Source organism: Hemiscyllium ocellatum, chromosome 2 (genome assembly GCF_020745735.1).
Source record: "Hemiscyllium ocellatum isolate sHemOce1 chromosome 2, sHemOce1.pat.X.cur, whole genome shotgun sequence".
Classification (NCBI taxonomy): domain Eukaryota; kingdom Metazoa; phylum Chordata; class Chondrichthyes; order Orectolobiformes; family Hemiscylliidae; genus Hemiscyllium; species Hemiscyllium ocellatum.
The window spans coordinates 68,604,802-68,623,298 of NC_083402.1; the positions used below are offsets into that span (position 1 = coordinate 68,604,802).

Genomic DNA, 18,497 nt, shown 5'->3' on the forward strand with positions numbered 1-18,497 from the left:
GACTAATTATTATAGTCTCTCTATTTGGAGATGGTCAAAGCCTGGCATTTGTATGCTATGATTGTTACTTGCCATATGTCAGCCCAAGCATGGATGTTGTCCAGATCTTGTTGCATTTGAACATGGTGCTGCCTCAGTATCTGAGGAGTCATGAATGGTGCTGAACATTGTACAACTATCAGCTAACTTCTCTATGTCTGATCTAATGATGAAGGGAAGGTCATTGATGAAGTAGCTGAAGATATTTGGGCTGAGGATACTATTCTAAGGGAGTCCTGCAGAGTTGACCTGGAGCTGAGATGACTGACCTTCAATAACTATAACCATCTTCCTACGTGTCAAACTTCTGGAGAGCTTTCTCTTTGATTCCCATTGATTTCAGTTTTTCAAAAGCTTCTTTAGCCCATTCTTAGTCAAATTCAGCCTTGATGTCTAGGGCTGTTGCTCTCTCCTTATCTCTAGAATTTTTAAAAATTCATTTTGTGGGATTTGGGCATTGCTGACTGGGCCAACAATTACTACCCTGCTGCTTAACATTAATGACCACTTCCATCACTTTACTGATGATTGAGAGTACACTAACGAGGCAGTAATTGATCAAGTTGGATTTTTCCCATCTCTTGTGTACAGAACATGGTGAGGCAGCTTTTCACATGTTTGGGTAGATGCCAGTGTTATAGCTGGACTGCAACAGCTTGGCTAGTGGCAGACTTGCTCTGCAGTACATCACAGGTATACTATCAGAGTCCATTGCATTTGCAATATCCAGTGCCTCCAATCTCAACTAGAGGTTAGAAAAAAAATGACAAAATTTAAGGCATTGTATTGAATGCAAGGAGCATTCAAAACAATATAAATAGGCGAACAAATTGAGATAAGTAAGTATGATCTAGTGGCCATAATTGAAAAAGCTGCAGTATGGCCCAGACTGGGACCTGAATGTTGATGAGTACTTGACATTGAGAAAGGACTTGATGCTAAGAAAGGGTGGAGGAGTAGCTCTGTCAATTAAAGATGATATTAGCATAATAGAGGGATGACCTAAATCAGGAAACTGAGCTTTGAAGCAATCTGGGCAGAGGTAAGGAATGATAAAGGAAAGGGGTCACTTGTAGGAGTTAGGCACAGATAGCATATTTGGATCAGTTCAGGCTTGAAGGGCAAAAGGGCCTGTTCCTGGGCTGTAAATTTTCTTTGTTCTTCTTTGTTCTTTGATTATCATGAAGGATTTTAATGTTCATACAGACTGGGAAAATCAAATAGGAAGGAATAGTCTAGATGAAAAATTCATTAAATGTTTTTGGGATAAGTTCTTGGACCAGTATGTTCTGGCACCAACCTAAAAGGTCACTATTCTAGACCTGGTTTTGACCAAAGAGACAGGATTATTTGCTGACCTCATAGTGTAAGCACCTCTGAGTAGCAGCAACTATAACATGTTATTACTTTACATACAGTTTAAGGGAAGAAATGTAGGTTCAATATTACCATTTTGAATTTAAATAAGAATAGGACAAATCTAAACCCAGCCAATTATGAGTGCATGAAAACAGAGCAAGCAAAGTGCACTGGTAATTTCAGTTAAGGTACAGGTTATTAGAGATGCAATGGTGAATAGTTAAGAGGATATTCCATAAAGCACAGAATAGATACATTCCAGCAAAGAAAAAATAATCCAAGGGACAAACCCACCATCAGTGGTTAACTAAAAACGTCAAAAAACTCAAACTCAACAAAAGCGATTAGAATTGTGCAAAGATAGGTGGCAGGTCAGAAGATTTGGCACAATATAAAAAATAGTTATTATAAGTCTAATAACAGTATGAGAGAAAATTAGCTAAAAAATATAAAAACAGAGAGGAAACCCTTCTTCATATATTTAAAAAAGAGTGAACAAAGTAAGAGTTATTTCTATAGAAAATGAGTGTGGGGAATTACTAATGGACGATAAAAAGATGGCAGATGAATTAAACCGATATTTCGTGTCAATCTTCACTAGGGAGGACACAAGTAATATCAGAAATAGTTCTAAGTCAGGAATTGAAAGGGAGAGAGGAACCCAAGAAAAATACAATGACCATGGAAGCAGTATGGAGTAAGTTATTGGAACTGCTGTTGACAAGTCCCTAGGTCCTGGTAAATTTTATTCTAAAGTGTTAGGTGATCACTAGTGAGATCATTGATACATTGATTTTAATTTTTCAAAGCTTATTAGGTTCGGGAAAGGTTTTTGTAGATTGGAAAATGGCTAATGTGACTCTTTCATTCAATGAGGGAGGGAGGCAGAAAGAAGGAATCTACAGGCCAATTAGTTTAACATCTGTCACAGGGAATATGTTGGAAATTATTCTTCAAGACATTGGATAAGTTCAAGTTAACCAGTCAGAACCAAGATGATTTTGTCAAAAGGAAATCATGTTTAATTAATCCATTGGAGTTCTTTGTTGAAGAAACTTGTACTATCGATCAAGGGATGCATGGTTGATGTTTTGTAATTAGATTTCCAGAAAGCATTTGATAAGGTGCATAACAAAGGTTATTGTAGAAAATAAAAAACTAATGGAATCGTGGATAACATATGGCATGGATAGACAAGTAGCTAGCTAACAGGAAGCAGAGAGTAGGAATAAGTAGATCTTCCTCAGGCCGGCTGGATACACAGGGTCAGAGCTGAGGCCTCAATACTTTGTAATTTTTATAAGTGACTTTGATGAAGGGACTGAAAGTATGATTGCTAAATTTCTGACGACCCAAAGATACATAAGAAACCTGTAAAGGTATATAAATAGGCTAAGTAAGAAATCTGGCAAATGGAATATAATGTGGGAAAGTGAAAGTTGAACAAAATCTAAACAATGAAAGGTTGCAGAGCTCTGAGATGCACAGAGCTCTGAGTGTCCTAATACATGAATTGCAGAAGGTCAGTGTGCAGGTACAAGAAGTAATCAGGAATGTTATGGTGTATTTTGAGGGGAATTAAATGCAAGAGCGGGGAGTTTATGCCTCAGTTATACAGGGCTTTGGTAAAACTGCATCTGGAGAGGTTATAGAAAAGACGTTTCCTCTTGTACGAGAATCTAGAACTAAGGACCATTAAAACCAGGGGAGCACCCTTTTAAGACAAATTTGAGGGAATACTTTTCTCGTGGAAGTTTGTGGTTCTTTGGAATTCCCTTCCTCAAAACCAGTGGGTGCAGAATCTTTAAATATTTTTAAGGCAGAGGTAGATTGATTGTTGGTTATCAATGGGATGCAAGATTATAAGGATATGTGGGAAAGTAGAGTTGATGTGAAAATCAGATCAGCCATGATCGTATTGAATGGCGGAGCGAGCTCAAAGGGCTGAGTGGTCTACTTCTGTTCTTTATTCATAGATTTGCATGTATGTACTCCATTACTAGGGATGGAGTGTTGTTGAGCTTCTCCCTCTTCCTTCAATGAGTTGTTTAAATGTCCACTATTTTTCATAAGTACATATGATAGGACTGTAGAACTTAGATCTGATAACTGTTGAATCACTTAGTTTGATCAGTTGTTGCTTGTGATGTTTGTCATGCAAGTTGTCCTGTTTTGGAACTTCACCAGGCTGACAGCTCATTTTCAGGTATGCCTGGTGCTGGTCCTGGCTTTTCCTCCTGTACTCTCCATTGAGCTAAGGTGGATTCCCAAGCTTGATGGTAATGGTTGAGGGGGGAGGGGTGTGTTTGCTGGGCCATGTGGTTGCACATAGTGCTGGAGTACATTGTGCTGCAGTTGATGGCCCATAGTGCTGCATGGAAGACCAATCTTGAGTTGCTAGATCTGTTCAAAGTCTATCCCATTTAGCACAGTGATGGTGCCACAGTGTGAAGACAGGATTTTGTGGTCATTCATACAGATACTGTCATACACAGATGTACCTGTGACAGGCAGATTGATGAAGGCGAAGTCAAGTATATTTTTCCCTTTTGTTGATTCTCTCACTACTTGCCTCAGACCCAACATAGCAGCTACATCCTTTAGGACTTTACCAGCTCAGTCAGTAGCAGAGCTATGGAGCCATGTTTGGTGATAGGCATTGAAGTTTCCCACATGGAGTACTTTCTTCACCCTTGCTATCCACAGTGCTTCCACTAACTGCTGTTCAACATGGAGGTATATTGATTCATCAGGTGAGGTATATGTGTGCCTGGGTGTATATGTGCATGCATGTGTATGACAGGAGTGGGGGGGGGGGGGGGGGGGGGGGGGGGAAGCAGTTGGTGAGTAGTGGTATATGATAACCAGCTGGAGGTTTACTTACCCATGTCTGAGACATTATCTTGAGTCAATGATAAGGACTAAAATGAAAACCACTTTAGGAGCCAACAAAGCACTGTAATTTTATGTAGCGCGTGAATACACAGTGTGTGCTACTGATCTGAGACTAATAACTGCAGAGTGCTATTTACACCTAACCCTACTAGGGACACCCACACCCAACAACCTCACTGCCCTATGGCTGACCACTTCAACTCCCCTTCCCACTCCACCCAGGACATGCATGTCCTGGGCCTCTTCCACCACCAAATCCTAGCCACCCAATGCCTGGAGGAAGAAAGCCTCACCTTCCACCTTGGAACACTCCAACCACACTGCATCAATGTCAATTTCACCAATTTCCTCATCTCCCCACCACCCACCCAACCTCATCCCAGATCCAACCTTCCACCTTAGCATCGCCCTCTTGAACTGTCCTATCTGTCCACCTTCCATTCCGACCTATCACCATCACCCCCCACCTGCAGCTACCAATTGCCTTCAAGCTACCTTCCCGCCAGCTCCATCCCCTTCCCATTTATCTCTCAGCCCCCTTACCCCACCCCCCAACATTCCTGATGAAAGACTTATGCCCAAAACGTTAACTCTCAGATACTAAATAAAAACAAAAGCAAATAAAAGCAAAGGGTCAGTTAGACTCGAAACGTCAGCTCTTTTCTCTCCTCACAGATGCTGCCAGACGTGCTGAGATTTTCCAGCATTTTGTCTTTTGGACTCTCAGATGCTGCCCTGACCTGCTGTGCCTTCCCAGTGCCACATTTTTGACTCTGATCTCCAGCATCTGCAGTTCTCACTGCTAAAGAATTCTGAGTTTAAAGTAAAAATTATTACTGGAAATACTCAACAGATTGTTGGATGGAGTGTATCCCAACCTTCACTCCTTGGGTTATGCTGCAGGGTAGGAACTGGCTTATTGCCTTAGATCGTGTTCAGTGCTACCTTTGCAGAGTTTTACAGCTCCCTTAGATATACACTTCCATGGTCTCTTCTTGTGTTCTAGAACTGCTCATTGGAGATGCCGGGGTTGGACTCAGGTGGACAACGTCAGAAGTCACGTGACTCCAGGTTATAGTCCAACAGGGTTATTTGAAATCACAAGCTTTTGGAGCACTGCCCCTTCGTCAGGTGGAGACTCCATTGATGAAGGAGCAGCGCTCTGAAAGCTTGTGATTTCAAATAAACCTCTTGGACAATAACCTGGTGTCATGTGACTTCTGGCATTCCAGGATTTTCCATAGCCAACCTGTTCCACCAATCATTTAAGTCAGGTTTCATCTTTATCATCACTTTTTTTTTCCTGCATACATTTAATCTCCCTCCACACCCTGGCCCAACAAAAACCTGACACCCTCAGTTTTGAAATGGTCAACTGACCTTGCATTGAGAGCTCTTCCAATGGAGAGAATTTTTGATTTCCTGGATCAAAAAATGTTCCCTGGCAGTGTCCCTTGAACGGCCTAATTCTCACTTTATGGTTGCGTCCTTTTATCTTCTTTATTACCTTTATATGCAGGAAATAATTTATTTCTATCTTGGTTGTTAAGTCCTTTAATCGTCTTAAACACCTCAGATCACCCTTGACATTGAATACTTTCTGGAATATAAGCCTGGTCTCCTCAATTAAACTTTACAGTCCCAATGTTGCAGACTGAAATGAAGACCACTCTAGGAAGCTATCAAGCAGTGTAGTTTGGTTTAGTTTGTGAATACACGCTGTGTGCTCTGAGACTAAAAACTGCAGAGCTGAAAATGTGTTGCTGGTTAAAGCACAGCAGGTTAGGCAGCATCCAAGGAACAGGAAATTCGACATTTCGGGCCAGAGCCCTTCATCTGACCCGAAACGTCGAATTTCCTGTTCCTTGGATGCTGCCTAACCTGCTGTGCTTTAACCAGCAACACATTTTCAGCTCTGATCTCCAGCATCTGCAGACCTCACTTTTTACTCGAAGATAATAACTGCAGAGTGTTGTTTACATTTAACCCTACCTAGGAACCAGCTCACCGGTTTCCAACGAAGCTTTACTGCTCTCCAGCCAAAACCGGTCCCATCCTTCCTTAAATTCTGGATTTAGATTCTGCACCTGTAATTTTCCTTTGGCAAAATGGAAAGTTGCAGATGCTGGAATCCCGAAGCAAAGGTAAACATTATTGCTGGAAATCAACAGGTCGGTGGATGGAGTGTTTGCCAAACCTGCCCAGGATGTTGTTGCTGTGGGTCACGGTAGCGCCTGGCACCTACCTGTCCGGGTGAGCCTATCGAGCCTCTCGACACTGGCCGAGGAGAGGCGGCGGATCCGGGGGCTACTGACCGGAGTGGCCGGGTTGGAGAACTCCGAGTCCAGCTCGGAAACCGCATCGTCCCGGGACAGCAGCAACTCTTTGGCGCATTTGTGGCAGACGCTGTGCTGGCAGGGCAGGATCAGGGGGTGGGTGAAGAGCTCCTTACAGCACGGGCAGATCAGTTCCCGCTCGATGTTTTTAATGGGAACCTGCAAGAAAGGGACAAGATAATTACCTGAGTCCAGTGGTGCTTCGAAACAACCAAACTCCAGGCATTCGCTATGAAAACCCGATAAAAACTGCGGGTGTTTCTTTATACGGGGGGTTCAGATCGCTATCAAATCTTTATCATATAGAAAGCATTCTTCTTTAAAAAAAAATGACAGTAATAAGCACGGTATTGAGGAATGATCCAATATGTGCTGGTGGACGGAGACAGCTCTATAGCGCAGGAAGATGAGAAATTAATCACACTCAGCGAGTTTGTTCAATACAGCTCCAGCTAGTCTCTGAGTCTGGGTTATGTGTCTATGTGTCTGAATGCGATTAGTCTGGTGTGTGACTCTCTGTGTGTGAGTACCTATGTGCCTGGGATTATGTGTGCATGTGTGATGTCTTTGTGTATATGGCTTTTGTGTCTGATGGTTGCGTTTGAGTGTGTTTGTGTGTGGCTGTGTATGTTTATGTGTGTCTATCTGTGTACGTGTGTGTCTGTGTTTGTGTGTCTGTGCATGTGTGTGTGTCTGTGTGTTAATGTGTGTCTGTGTTCGTATGTCTGTGATGTGTCTGTGGTGACTGTGTGTTTGTGTGTGTGACTATGTATGTGTGGGTGTTTGTGTGTCTGTATTTGTGTGTCTGTGTGTGCGTATGTGTGTCTCTGTGTGTATATGTCTGGCTTTGTGTGTCTGTATGCGTGTGTCTGTGATGTGTGTCTGTGGTGTCTGTATACTTGTGTGTGACTATGCATGTGTGTAAATGTGGGGGGGGGGGGGGGGTTGTTAAGTGTGTGTCTGTCTTTGTGTGAGTATGTGTGGTGTATCAGTTCTGCAAACATTTTGCCATATACTACTTCAGGAAGTGACTACTGATATATTACGTGTTTGAACTGCCATGGTCCACACCAGTTACTGTTATAGCGGCGTGACTACAATGGGAAGGACCCCAGGTCCGAATAGCTAGCAATCTCATCAAGACGGTAAACTGAGCTGAAGGAAAGTTCGCCATGGAACCGTTGGAAACTGCTCAATAAAGCTGTAGTTAGTGATACAAGTGTCTGCCCGAGGATCGGCACATTGTGACTGATGGGGGGGAGAGGAGGGGTTCAGACTAAGTTTTGCACTGATGGTGGAGGTGGCTGGAGAGGCGAGGGGGATTGCCCAGAGATAGACAGTGGTTCCATAGCTGGTACAGAGAGGTGTGTACACACAGCTCAGTGGAACTGAAGCGGACATGAGAAAGGCACTCATTCAGGCAGAGCCGCTAGAGAGGAGCAGCCCAGAGTCAGACAGTGTGTGAGTGAGAGAGAGAAAAGAGCTGGGATCAGCGCCTTGAAGGCTAAAGGAGACTGACGGGATTCATTGACTGTGTTCACTACAAACAGAGCCTGGAGGGTTGGATGGAGCGAAGCCGTTCGCTGTCCTGCTGTCTACACCTACCTCGCCTCTGGAGATCCTGTCAACGATAAATCCAAACTCACTCAGATCATCCGAATCGGACATGCTCCTGGGCTAAAGGCACTTTCCTGGACAGAGGCCAGTTGGAGATTAGGTGTGGAGTCTGCCCTGTCAGTGGAGCCGGGGACAGCCAGGCTGCTGCTGAGCTCCGAGCTCCTCCTGAGACCGCCCTGAAATCCTCAGCTTGGCCTCAACTCCAGCACTTTCCTGGATGTGAGACCCCGCCTTCCGGGCGGCCAGCCTCTGCCGGGGAGGAGGGGAGAGAGATTCCCGAACCAAGCGGCGGAATGACAGCGAACACTGGCTGACACTCTGTGCTAACAGATGGGAGCATTAGACTAATGGGTTTAGCACAAAGCTCTGTCTCTCCCAGGCTTTCAGGAGAGCCATCAGCAGTGCCCTGCACCTCTGGTCACCTTCAAATGGACACCAAGTCGGTGATCCCACACTTGCAGCAGGCCCTGTCAGTTCAGGACCGCAGCTAGCACCAGGCACGGTGGGTTTGACTGAATATTGAAACAGGAAGTGGTCAAATGGAATGGAGCTTTCTCCGTTTCCCAGCGGGGAGTTAAATAATAGATAGAGTGCTGGCACTATAAAGCTGCAGTCAAGGTGGGCTGCTCAAGGTCAGACACATTGACCCGGGGACAGGCAGGGGGGGAGACGGTGCCTCTATCTGTGTGAGCGGTTAGCGAGGTGCACCTGCACAAAGGTTCATTTCCAGCCGGTTCAGCTGCCTCGCCCTGATCTCCCAGAGCACTGCCCTGGCACATCTCCAAGTCCCCACAGGCTCCCCTTCCCAGAGACAGGAGATTCCCCACCCAGTGGAGAGCGCCGCTGTTACACACACCCCAGAGCCAGCAATAACCCTCCACCCCCACCATCCCCACCCAGAGCCAGGGATAACCCTCCCCTCCCCAACCACCCCCACCCAGAGCGAGGAATAACCCTCTACCCTCCCCTTCCACCCCCACCCCAGAGCCAGCAATAACCCTCCCCTCACCCACCACCCCCACCCAGAGCCAGGAATAACCCTCCCCTCACCCACTACCCCCACTGTTGGAGAGCCCCTCGATCCCTGTGTGTAGCTGCTCCCAGAAATGATTCCGGATCCACTGTCAGTGTTTAATGACCGAGATAAATTGTCAAATAAACTAAGAGTTTGTTTTGAAGAAGTGGTTACAATATTAACAAAATTCCAACAGCGTGTGGCTCCAGCTGAGACCGCCCTTCACTGACAGGCACTGTGTGAATGTTTCTCTGGAGCATTGAGCCACGTTTCCATTTCTGACAGGGTTTGGCGTTGGGTTCGGATTGGTTCCAAGTGATCAGGTGCGAAACCGGATCCGAGCTTCCGAGCTGAAACCGCGATCCCACTGGGACACGCTGAGTGCAGGTGAGCTCTATCGGCTTTACCATCCAGTGCACCCAGACCGCGGAAATGTTTGTGCAAATCCACAGCCGCCGTCTATTTCTGTCTCAGTCCAAGGCGGCGGCTCTGCCCAGCTACATTCACGTTAATGTATCATTCACGTTTCAACACTGCCACACATTACAGCCTCTCTTCTTATAAGCATTCCAGATGGAGCACAGGAATAAACAAAGAGAATACAATCAGACAAAGTCCAATCAGACATGTCATCCTCGGATGTTAAACTTGGGCGTTCCTACATTGTTTTTTTATTCCACCAAGCACACTTCAGCACGCTGGTAACCTCCCGGCCCACTGTGTCCAGGATACCTTTGTATTCATTGTCAACCCAGATTCTGTTTAATGACCGAGGTAAATTGTCAAATAAACGTAGAATTTGTTTTTAATATATGGTTACAATATTAACAATATTCAAACACCAAGTGGCTTCAGGTTAGACAGTTCTTCACTCATAGTGACCCCCAACATTTCTTTGAAGTCATCGACTTAAGAGTCCTAAAATAATAGAATCCCTAAACATGGAAGGAGGCCATTCGGTTCATCAAGTTCACAGTGACCTCTGAAGAGTATCCCACCCAGACCCACACCCACATGGAATCACAGGATAATATGGTACAGAGGGAGACAGTTCAGCCCCATTGTCTTTGTGCTGGCCCTTGAGAAAAAAATCCCTTGTCCCTCTGCTCTTTTCCCTGTTGTCCTACAAGTTTGTCCCCTTCACTTCTCCAATTCTTTTTAAAGTTATGAGTATGCTTCTATCAGCATTTCAGACAGTGAATACCAGATCATAAAAACTCATCCCTAAATCATTTATTCTTCATGTCAACTCTGGGTCCTTTGTCGATGAACTCACATACCTAGAACATAGGCCATTACAGTACAGTACAGGCCCTTCAGCCCTCAATGTTGCACCATCCTGTGAAACCAATCTGAAGCCTATCTAGCCTACACTATTCCATTCTCGTCCATATGCCTATCCAATCACCATTTAAATGCCTGTGAAGTTGGCAAGTCTACAACTGTTGCAGGAAGTGCGTTCCACGCCCCTACTCTTCTCTGAGTAAAGAAACGACCTCTGACATCTGTCCTATTATCTATCACCCCTCAATATGAAGCTATGCCCCCTTGTGCTATCCAATACCATCACTGTCCACCTGATCTAACCCTCTGATTATCTTATATGACTCAATTAAGTCACCTCTCAACCTTCTCTAACGAAAACAGCCTCAAATCCCTCAAACTTTCCTCATAAGACCTTCTCTCCATACCAGGCAACATCCCAGTAAGTCTCCTCTGAACCCTTTCCAAAGCTTTCACATCCTCCCTATAATGCAGTGACCAGAACTGCACACAATACTCCAAGTGCGGGCTCACCAGAGTTTTGGACAGCTGCAGCATGACCTCATGTTTCTGAAACTCGATCCCTCGACTAATAAAACCTAACACACCGTATGCCTTTGTTACAGCCCTATCAACCTGGGTGGCAACTTTGAGAGGTTTATGTACATGGACACCGAGATCTCTCAGTTCAGCTACACTATCAAGAATCTTACCATTAGCTCAATACTCTGCATTCCTGTTGCTCCTTCCAAAGTGAAGCATCTCACACTTTTCCACATTAAACTCCATTTGCCACCTCTCAGCTCAGTTCTGCAGCTTATTGATGTCCCTCTGTAACCTACAATATCATTCTGCACTATCCACAACTGTACTAACCTTAGTGTCATCTGCAAATTTACTAACCCTTCCTTCTATGCCGTCATCCAGGTCATTTATAAAAATGACAAATAGCAGTGGACCCAAAAACAAATCCTTGCAGTACACTACTAGTAACTGAACTCCAGGATGAATATTTACCATCAACCACCACCCTCTATCTTCTTATAACTAGCCAATTTCTGATCCAAACTGCTAAATCATCCTCTATCTCATGCCTCTGTATTTTATGCAATAGCCTACTGTGGGGAACTTTATCAAAGGCCTTACTGAAATCCATATACACATCAACAGCGTTGTCCTCATCCACCTGTTTGGTCACTTTCTCAAAGAACTCAATAAGGTTTGTGAGGCACAACTACCCTTCACAAAACTGTGTTGACTATCGCTAATAAACTTATTGTTATTAAGACGATTATAAATCCTATCTCTTATAACCTTTTCCAACACTTTATCCAAAACCTTTATCCAAAGGCTCACTGGTCGAAAATGACCAGGGTTGTCTCTACTCCACTTCTTGAACAAGGGAACAACATTTGTATCCTCCAGTCTTCTGGTACTATTCCTGTAGACAGTGATGACATAAAGATCAAAGCCAAATCTCCTCGACAATGCTGTCTTTTTCCAGTGTGAATACTGACAAAAAATTATTCATTTCGCGCTTCCCCTATCTCCTCTGACTACACACAAAACTTCCCACTACTGTCCTTGTCCTACCTGTTACTGGTTTCTCACACTTCCACCCTTGTAAACAACTCCTCTTTATTTCCTGTTTCACAACTGTTTGTAAACTGGCTCGCTGAGCTGGTAGCTTTGTTTTCAGGTGTTTCATCACCATGCTAGGTAACATCATCAGTGAGCCTCCAGTGAAGCGCTGGTGTTTTGTCCCATTTGCTATTGATCTGTCTTGATTTGTTGTGGTGGGTGATATCACTCCAGTTCTTTTTCTGAGAGGTTAGTAAATGGGGTCCAAATCGATGTTTGTTAATAGAGTTCCAGTTTGAATGCCAGGCCTCTAGAAATTCCTGTGCACTGTTTAGCCTGTCCCAGCATGGATGTATTACCCCAGTCGTACAGGTGCCCCTCTTCACCTGTATGTATGGATACCACTGTTAGTTAGTCATGTCTTTTGGTGGCTAGTTGGTGCTCATGTATCCCGGTGGCTAGTTTCCTGCCCAACTGTCCAATGCAATGCTTGTTCTAGTCCTTACAGATTATTTTGTAGATGACATTCGTTCTGCTGGTTGTTGGTATAACCTATACGACGTATTCAGGAACAATGGGTAACCAATAAGCACAGTCTGTCAATTCCTCCACAACAGACCTAAACAAGAAGATACAAAGACTCTAGTCACCCTACCATACATTAAAGACATCTCAGAGATGACCAGAGTAGTCCAGCCTCTAGGCATCATGGTAGCCCACAAACCTACCATCGCACAAAAGCTCCTGATGAATTTAAAGGACCCCATATCAACAACCAGCAGAACAGATGACATCTACAAAATATCCTGTAAGGGCTGCAACAAACATTACATTGGACAGACGGGCAGGAAACTAACCACCAGGATACCTGAGCACCAACTAGCCACCAAAAGACGTGACCGACTATCACTAGTATCCATATACACAGTTGAAAAGGGACACCAGTTCGATTGGGACAATACATCCATCCTGGGACAGGCTAAACAAAGAACGCACAAGAATTCCTAGAGACCTGGAGTTCAAACCAGAACTCCATTAACAAACATATTGATTTGTACCCCACTTACCAACCTCTCAGAAACATAACTGGAAATGATATCACCCACCACCACAAACCAAGACACATAAATAGCAAGTGGGACAGGACACAAGAGCTTCATTGGAGGCTCACTGATGATGTTACCTAGCATGGTGACGAAACCTCTGAGAACAAATCTACCAGCTCAGCGAGCAAACTTACAACCCGATCCACAACCTGAGCTACAAATCTCCAAAATCGTTGTATCATAACTCTTCATAATTTTGACAACTTTTATTAAATTTCCCCTTCTGTGCTGTCAGGAAAACTCAAATGTCACTAACTTCTTGTGGTGACTGAGTTGTGGTAAATCAATTGGACCCTGAGCAACTCACCATCACCTCTCCATCAGAACAATGCTTCAATTTCAGCCCAACACTGTCTTACAATGCACCACACAATGTAATTCATTAAAAAATGACCCCTGTAGATTTAGGGATATCCAAGGAAATCAAGTCCAACACTTAATATTTCATCATATGATTTTTGAAATTTCAAATACAGATCCACTCAAATATAACATAATGTTAGTAGGAAAGCTAGAATAGTCTGTAAGTTATCTGATGCCTTCTTTACACTTTACAGATTAATCCTGTGTTGCTGAAGAATGAATGATGCTGCTGCTGATGAACACTTTGCTAACTGGCTGCTATGTTTCCCCTGTGTTACAGTGGCAACGACAATTCAAAAGTACTCAGTTGGCTGGAAAACACTTTGTGACATCCTCGGATTGTTAAAGCTGAATTATACCTGCAAGTGTTTCTTTTCTTCAATGTTGGTGTAAGCCATTGACTGTTTGAACACATGTACAGATCTGTTACTTGCATTTCCTCCATTTAAAAAGCACCCCTTATAACCAACTGATATCCCAAAATGTTTTACAACCAATGAAGACGTCTTAAAAGTGTAAACAATATAGCAATGTAGGAGATGTGGCAAATAATTTGCAGACAGTGGGAGCCCACTGTTTTAGTGGTGCAAGTTGAGAGATATGTAATCACCAGAACACTGACTGAATTCTGACTGACTAAGCCGCAATATTATGCTGCAACTATACAAAATGCTGGTGCGGTCACACTTGGAACATTGTGTACAGTTCTGGCCCCTATATTGCAGGAAGGATGTGGAAAAATTGGAAAAGGTGTAGAGGAAATTTAGCAGGATGTTGCCTGGTCTGGAGAGAAGGTCTTATGAGGAAAGGCTGAGAGACTTGGGTCTGTTCTCATTGGAAAGAGGAAGGCTAAGAGGGGATTTGATAGAGACATACAAGATGATCAGAGGATTAGATAGAGTAGACAGTGAAAGTCTTTTTCCTAGGATAATGACATCAGATTGTACGAGGGAGCATAACTACAAATTGAGGGGTGACAGATTTAAGACAGATGTCAGAGGCAGGTTCTTCGTGCAGAGAGTGGTAAGGGCGTGGAATGCCCTACCTGCTAATGTCGTCAACTCAGCCACATTAAGGAGATTTAAACAATCTTTAGATAAGCACATGGATGATTTTAGGATAGTGTAGGGGGACACGCTGAGAATAGTTCACAAGTTGGAGCAACATCGAGGGCTGAAAGGGCCTGTTCTGCACTGTATTGTTCTATGTTCTAACTCCCCAGCTTGTCTTCAAAACAGCGTGTTAGATTTTTTTCATTTAATGAAGATCCCTGAGACAGGGCTGAAACTAAGAATCCAAGTGGAGGGCAAAAGTTGATATGAAAATTTCATCATAGTACTAAATTTAGATTACAATATTGAACTCATAAAATAGTTTGTTTATTCTGTTTTTTTTCCAAATCATTTTGGATGCCGTTGTTACATGTCAGTATATTCAATGTCAATTACTTGTGATATCAAGAAAAAGGTTCTGGCCATTACTGCTGCAGGTATTATCAGGAATATGCTTTCTGTCACTTCATCTATAAACTGGGTTTTTTAGTCTTATACATGCAGCCTTACTAATAATGATAGAAACATCCTCCACAGTAAACAAAAATTGAGCAATCCCAATTTAACTCACCTAAATATGCACAGTAACATTTTAATATAAAGTTAAAAACATTTTGTCTAAATTAAACAGTATTATATGGTTGTCATCTAACAATGCCTATAAGATCCTGATAAAGTGACAAGTTTTTTTGTGAAGTTTTTGACTAGATTACATTGCAACTCACTGAAAATACATATCATTTTATATTTTTGTCAAAGTATATCTATCTGAAAATTTCATACCAACTGATGGTACAAAATTTAATATTCTACAGTTCTGTGAACTTTTCAAAGTGCACACTCCTTCATAATAGTGATTTAATTTCAGAAATACATGTAGAAAATCCCTACACTATGAAAGCAGGCCATTTGGCCTATTGTGTCAACGCCAAACCCCTATCCAGACCAACCTCCCTATCTCTGTATTTCCCATGGCTAATCCATGTAGACTGCAGATCCCTGGAAACCAATTTAACATGTTCAATCCACCTACCCCACACATCTTTGGACTATGAGAGGAAACCAAAGCACCTGGAGAAATCTCATACAGACACATGTGGAATATGCAAACTCCACACAGACAGTTGCCTGCAGCTTGAATTGAACCTGGGTCCCCTGTGCTGTGAGGCCGCAGTGTTAACCACTGAGCCACCCAAAATACACTTTTTACTATGCTGTAACTTCCTTTATTCAGATGGGAACTGGAGTAGTTCAGACAAAAAGTGATGGAAACAAATTTTTGGCAAAGTTCTTTTAGGCATTCTGTATAAATTTACAAATCACACAACACCAGGTTATTGTCCAACAGGCTTAATGGGAAGCACTAGCTTTCGGAGTGTCACTCCTTCATCAGATGGTTGTGTGATTTGTAACTTTGTACACCCCAGTCCAACACCAGCATCTCCAAATCATGTACAAATCATGTATAACTTTAGTGGGCTAAAGTTTGACAGAAACCTAAGAAATGATTCAAAAATCAGAATTCCAGTATTTTTAGTGTTCTTCTGCTTAAGCGACGATGAACAGCTCACCCTCTGACAATCTCCCTATTCCAAACCAGAACAAAAGAGACATAGAACATAGAACATAGAAGGATACAGCGCAGTACAGGCCCTTCGGCCCTCGATGTTGCGCCGACCGAATCCTACCTAACCTATACTAGCCCAATAACTTCCAAATGCCTATCCAATGCCCGCTTAAATGACCATAAAGAAGGAAAGTTCACCACTGATACGGGCAGGGCATTCCATGAACTCACAACCCGCTGTGTGAAGAATCTACCCCTAACATCTGTCCTATACCTACCACCCCTTAATTTAAAGCTATGTCCCCTAGTAACACCTGACTCCATTAGCGGTAAAAGGTTCTTAGTATCTACCCTATCTAAACCCCTAATCATCTTATACACTTCTATCAGATCTCCCCTAAACCTTCTCTTCTCCAATGAGAACAGCCCCAAGTGCCTCAGCCTTTCCTCATAAGATTTTCCTACCATTCCAGGCAACATCCTGGTAAACCTCCTCTGCACTCGTTCTAAAGCTTCCACATCCTTCCTATAGTATGGCGACCAAAACTGCACACAATACTCCAGATGAGGCCGCACCAGAGTCTTATACAACTGCAACATGACCTCAGGACTCCGGAACTCAATTCCTCTGCCAATAAAGCCCAGTACACCATATGCCTTCCTCACAGCACTATTTACCTGGGTGGCAACTTTCAGAGATCTGTGTACATGGACACCAAGATCCCTCTGCTCATCCACACTACCAAGTAGCCTACCATTAGCCCAGTAATCCATCATCTTGTTATTCCTACCAAAGTGAACGACTTCGCACTTAGCTACATTGAATTCCATTTGCCACATTTCCGCCCAGCTCTGCAACTTATCTATATCCCGCTGTAACCTACCACTTCCTTCCTCACTATCCACAACTCCACCGACTTTTGTGTCATCCGCAAACTTGCTTACCCAGCTTTCAAGTCCTTCCTCCAGATCATTTATAAAGATAACAAAAAGCAATGGTCCCAAAACAGATCCTTGTGGTACACCGCTAGTAACTGCGCTCCAAAATGAACATAATCCATCAACTACTACCCTCTGTCTCCTTCCAGCCAGCCAATTCCTAATCCAAACCTCTAATGTATCCTCAATGCCATACCTCTGCTTTATTGGCAGAGGAATTGAGTTCCGGAGTCCTGAGGTCATGTTGCAGTTGTATAAGACTCTGGTGCGGCCTCATCTGGAGTATTGTGTGCAGTTTTGGTCGCCATACTATAGGAAGGATGTGGAAGCTTTATTATTTGGGTCACATCTTGGTTGAACTTATACTAGTCAAGATAGCATCACATGCAACTATATCCCAACCGTGGTGAAAAGCTGTAACTGCTGAGAGAGGAATTCAGGTTTGGATGTATAATTTGAATGTTGCATAAATAAATCATAATTGATATTGAAAGCCAGAAGCCTTAATTTTAAATGCATTGCAGGAAATTGATAGTCAAGGATGGTATACTTAAAAAGCAGCTAAACAGATCAAATACGAATCATTCCAACAAATGCTGATGATAGGTGATAAGAACAGGACAGATTCCTGGTCAGCCCTGTGATTGAAAAAATGTGGAGACAGTACCATCACTATTCATGTCTCCTGAGCTACAACTTACACATCCGAATGATGCCAACAGCATGGGATTCAATCCTAGTTTGGGCTGGAGGATTCATATGAATCTGTGTTAGTCATAACAGAAACCATGGAGCTGGGAGTCAGACTTACTTTTGGACTGAGAACTGAAGACGATAACTAGCCTGAACACTTTTACAGTGACAGTAGTTTCTCATGGGGTAACATATTTCATCTGTAACATATGGATTAGCAAAAAGGTCCTGCTAATCTCAAAGAAAAATGTATTTATCAAGTGTCTTTCTTGCCCATAGGATGTCAACATGCTTTAAAGCTAAAGAAAACCTTTTTAAAGTGTAGCAGCTGGGGTAACTGGGTAGAATCATGTGCACTCCTCTGTGGGAACTTTGATGTTGGGCATTAGGTAGGAGGGAGGGGGCAGGAGAGCCTGAGAGCTTCCTGTCTCCACTCTGATTGAGTTCAGGATGGACGGGTCTTCCTATCCTTCCACCAATTGTGGCTTTTAAAATAATTGTATGAAGGCTGCAAGGGTGAGGACATTCATATTCAAAGGCCATGTAGTGCTTGAATGAGGGACCTTGCATTGGTAAGTAAAGACTTGGTCCCTCTTAGAATCATCTTTTGTCTTTGCTGCTGATTCCCCTCATCCTCCTTACACACCCATCCTACTAGCACTAATAAGCTAT

The 18,497-nt window shown here is 43.3% G+C and overlaps 1 protein-coding gene across 2 annotated transcripts in view; it reads right to left on the reverse strand.

Annotated features, from left to right (window-relative positions):
* The window catches only part of trim36 (tripartite motif containing 36), a 107,534-nt gene extending 99,117 nt beyond the window's left edge, over nt 1-8,417 (reverse strand). For both annotated transcript variants that reach the window (XM_060844496.1, XM_060844487.1), the window contains exons 1-2: nt 8,235-8,417; nt 6,539-6,788 (exon numbers count right to left, since the gene is read on the reverse strand). In XM_060844496.1, the coding sequence (XP_060700479.1) occupies nt 6,539-6,788; nt 8,235-8,297 (313 nt within the window). In that variant the 5' untranslated portion in view covers nt 8,298-8,417. The remainder of the gene's footprint in view (nt 1-6,538; nt 6,789-8,234) is intronic.
* Nucleotides 8,418-18,497: the final 10,080 nt, after the last annotated feature.